The sequence below is a fragment of the Blastomyces gilchristii genome, assembly GCF_000003855.2.
Source record: "Blastomyces gilchristii SLH14081 genomic scaffold supercont1.5, whole genome shotgun sequence".
NCBI lineage: Eukaryota > Fungi > Ascomycota > Eurotiomycetes > Onygenales > Ajellomycetaceae > Blastomyces > Blastomyces gilchristii.
Genome location: NW_003101678.1, coordinates 1,426,137 through 1,431,034, shown reverse-complemented (window position 1 = coordinate 1,431,034; position 4,898 = coordinate 1,426,137). Strand labels below are relative to the sequence as shown.

The window sequence follows — 4,898 nt, the reverse complement described above, 5'->3', positions numbered from 1 at the left end:
AATATCCATGCCTCTTTCAAACTATTTCCTTCTTTATGAGATTTTATTTCAGTGAGTTTGAAAGCTTTCACTATTGCAAATAGTTCAGCATCAAAGACTTCAGATTCACAGCCTAAATTCCAAAAATCTGAGATAAAATTGATATTATCTTCAGTATAAGCAATGCCTGCACCTAATTAAGAGTAGACAGTAAGTCTCACTGAGACAGTATGAGACTACTATCTAATGTTAAAACAGTGTAATGAGATCAGTTGAATTGATAATGAGATTATCAAATATTCTGATTCTGATCTCAGACACGGTCACACGGTCAGTCTAGATATAACAATAGACATTATACAATCAATGAGAAATCACTGAAATGAACATCTCTTATAGTTAATATGAATACTCTTCTCTGCTATCTGAATCAGAAGGTATTCAGAACCTCTCAGAGAATTTACTTAAAGCAGTAAGAAAAGCAGCTGAGACTGCTGAACTGAAATTGAAGCTCTGTACATGTACAAGAATTCTAAACAAGATTGAGACCTTGTGTACACAGTGACAGGCTGAGACAGAAGTCAAGCAACAATTGATATTCACTGTGAATCAAGTATTCACTATGAAGAGCTTCACTGATGCAATCACTATTATTAATAAGAATAGAGAAAACCAGGTCATAGATCTGCAGCAGAAGATTGAACATTTACACAGACAGATAATCACACTGAATCTGAAGATCTCATCACAATTATTCACAATCTCATCAGAAGCATTCATATCATCTGAGACTGCTGTACAAAATGAGAATCTGAGTATGAAATATATCAAGTCAGAAGATCTGTCAGAGTTATTAAGCTTCAATGATGACTGAAAAAATGATGCTGCAATCAGCTGACTAAGTCAGATATGATTATATTATCAGATTGAACATGAACTCACAGACAGATAGTCAATGAAATTTCAATAAGTCTTAAGATCTGCTGTGTTTCTACATGAAAAAGTGAAGTCATTATGAATAATCAGTGAAAAGATGAATCTCACAGACTCAGAGTAATATTCATTCTCATAAATATGAAATGAGTTTTTCAAATGAATCTTACACAACTTTGAGAAAGTGAATATATAAGATAAGTGTTATAAATGCTTTACTGAGTATAGATAAGTAAGTAATCTTATATCATACTTTATATACTTTAGCTTATACTATCTCATATTGAATGAAGAGCTTTTAACATCTTTCTATTTACAGATCTTTATTTATAATCTTACATCTGAGTTGAGTGCAGAATGAAAATACTTAATCTTGTAATCAGACACAGTGAAAGAAGCATACAATACTCTCATTATACAGAAACAAGTGAGTTAATTATAACAGAGAATACTGTAATTAAGTATATCTCAGTGAAGAATAGATAATCAGACTTCTATAACACAAGTCACACATCTAAATACAATAAATCTAGATTTGAATGTTATTACTAAAGTACTGAATTCCTTAAAAAAGAAATCCTCTAAGTGAAAATCTTGATATTATAAGTATCAAGCTTGCTTCAACTGCAGACATTAAAATCATAATATAAAAGATTGCACACAGTGTACACAGTTAAGAAAAGTAAGAGAGTTAAAAAACTAGTAGAATCAGTGAGCTCAGAGACACTCACTGATATTCTATGAAAAGTCTTCAAAGTAAAAGAGATATCTGTGTTAGATAACTCTCTGAATTCTGTGAATATTAAGAGAAAGCAGGCTTCTGAATGTGATGCAGATGAGAATGAAGAAGTGAATATTTATCTCAATGTCTTAAGACCTGAAATGTTAATGTATAGAGAACACTAGAATAAGAATTAAGAGATAACTGTAAAAGTGTTAGTAGATACAGAAGCTTCTATACAATATATTAATAATTATATAATTCAAAGACTAAAAGAGATCTACTGAGTAGAGAATTCTTAATGCATAAGATTGTCTGATAACTGATATTTAGTTTCACTTGCAAGAGTAAGAGTTTTCTTATACTTCAGAGAATGATCTTGCTATATCTGAGTGCAAGAGCTGCAGAATGTGAAATACAATCTTCTTCTCAGACTTAATTGATTTCAAAGATTCAATCTGCAGATTCAATAACATACATGTTATATACAGTTAACTGATAAGAAGAAAACAGTTCATATAATTCTATTAACTAATATGAGAAGGACATTTCACATCTCTGATATAGAAGAGTTAAATCTGCTTACATATTATCAAGTAAAGAGAATAATTTCCAAGATCTTATTCAAAAGCATTCTGTATGTGATACAGGATCTGAAAGTGAAGAAAACCAAGATAAAGAATATGTGAGAGAATAAGCATATAAAGAAACTTCTGAAGAAGTATGAGAAGATCTTCTGAACAGATCTTTCATCAGAATTGCTGCCAGAATAAGAATTTATACATGAGATTAACACAGAAGATGTGAAATCAGTTAATTAAAATGCATACTCTCTGTCATAAACACACCTTGAAGAACAGAAGTATCAGATCACAGATCTTCTAGAATGTGATCTCATATAATTCTCATCAAGTGCATGAGACTTCTCAGTTCTATTTACAAAAAAGGTGGATAAGAAGTGATGAATATGTATCAATTATCAAGCACTTAACAAGCTTATAATCAAGAATGAATATTCACTGTCACAGATTGAACAACAGTTGAATACAGTTAAAAATACTGAATATTTATCAAAGATTGATCTTCTCTCAGAATACTAACAGATCTGTGTAGATAAACTGTTAGTACTGCAAACAGCATTTAATATATAATAAGAGAAGTTCAAATTTCCGACAATGTTATTCAGTCTGACAAATGCATCTATTATCTTTTAAATAATAATGAATACAATTCTTCATAAACAGAATGAAATCTTATATCTTATAAATCTGAATAACATTCTAGTCTTCTCAAACTTATATAATAAATATCTGAAGCATCTCAATGAAGTGCTTACAACTCTGACAGAGTATAAGCTCTATATCAAATCAATAAAGTATGTGTTTGAAATGAAAGAGTTGAAGTTCATAGAATATGTAGTGAGTGATGACTGTATATACCTCATTCTGAAGAAATTGAATGTTATAGTGAATTAACTGCAGCTGAGAAACATATACTATGTATAACAGTTTCTTAAATTAATCTCATATTACTGCAGATTTATCAAGAATTTCATATGAATATCTGCATCACTCTCAGATCTCTTAAGAGAAATGAATACAAATCTGTAAAAGAAGAAGTTTCATTCAATCATCTAAAATACTGTGTGTGAGAAGATCTTTCTCACACTGAGAGAATATGTAATAATATTTTCAGTGCTTATTTAATCAGACTGTGATAAATCTTTCTACATTAAGACAGATATATCTGAATAAGCTATCAGAGATGCTCTTCTACAGATAAGTAAGAATGACAAGCTGCATCTAATGATGTATAATAGTAGGAAACTATCAGATGCTGAGCTCAATTACTCAGTGTATGAAAAGAAATTGTTAGTAATCAAGCACACACTGATGTTATGAAATAGATATATTAATAACAGATATATGACAATGATAATCATGAATTATGAAAGTCTTATCTATCTATAATTAATAATAAAACCTTTCAAATACTTAGTATATTGAATCTCAGAGTTTTAAGCATACAATTTTCATATCAAATACTGAAAGAGATTGAACACTGTAATACCTGATATAATCAGTCACAGATCTGATTTCATGAGTGAGAATTCTACAAATCAGGTATAAGAAAAGTTTACATTAAACACACTGAGAGAATGTAAGGAATCAGAATGAGTGAATGTAATGATATCTTACTTAAAGAACAGTAAGATATTAAATAATAAGTATCTTATAAAAGTGATAGAAGAGATGCTTTCAAACTTCAAGCTGAGAAAATTGAAAAATGATATAGTACTTTACTGTGATCTAGAATATATAGAAGCTCTGTATCTAAAACATTTATTTAGATATAACTTAATGACTTACATGCATAAGAAATTCAGTCACTTAGAAAGTTCTGAACTTATAAGTATACTTGAATCAAGAGTGTACTGATCAAGCATGACTGAGAACATTCAGATATATACTCACAAGTGCCTGAATTATCAGGTTATAAAAGAATCTAAGAAAGGATTAAAACATGAGAAAGTGTAACATCAGATAAAATATATAATACAATCATTTAAATAATGAGAAGTGAATCTCATAGACATATTACTGTGAACACTAAATGAAAATTATTGAATAATTACTACTATTAACTACACTACTAACTGACCAGTTGCAAAAGCAGTTTCAGAGATAATGAAGAAGATAATGATGAAGTTTCTATATAATGATATCTATATTAACTATGAAATGCTGCATAAGATTCTAACTGATAATAATGTAAATCTCATTAAAGAAGTAGTGAGACATTTTATGAGACAGTTACAGACAAGACATTGTAGAACAATGTTATATCATCTGCAGATAAACAGAAAGATGAAACACTTGAATGAAATTCTGAGTAATATGCTGATGAAATATCTAGTGAGCAAATCTATGAGATTATGAGATGAATATCTCAGTCAGGTGCTATTAGTCATGCGAATTCAGCAGTATATAGTCTTCAAGTGTTCATCATTCTATCTGTTGTATAAATTACATCCGCTCATCTCAGAGAATGCTTTGAAAAAGATGAGAAAGAGAACAACAGTTACAGATACAACAGTCATAGATACAGCAGTTGTAAATACAGAATCAAGATTGAAAGAGATCAGTCATGCACACACAAAAGCTAATAAGTTACTTCTGAATCAAGCAATTCAATTGAAAAGAATACAAGACTCACTAATTAAGAAATCAAGTCTCAAGATGAGAACATGAGTTCTTATATATAA

General features: G+C 29.7%; 1 protein-coding gene across 1 annotated transcript; it reads left to right on the top strand.

Moving 5' to 3' along the window:
- Positions 1 to 601: 601 nt before the first annotated feature.
- On the top strand, positions 602 to 853 carry BDBG_16798 (uncharacterized protein; the record flags this gene model as incomplete). The annotated part of the gene is made up of 1 exon (XM_031724679.1): positions 602 to 853. The coding sequence occupies one exon, from the start codon at positions 602 to 604 to the stop codon at positions 851 to 853; it is 252 nt and encodes an 83-aa protein (XP_031577682.1).
- Positions 854 to 4,898: the final 4,045 nt, after the last annotated feature.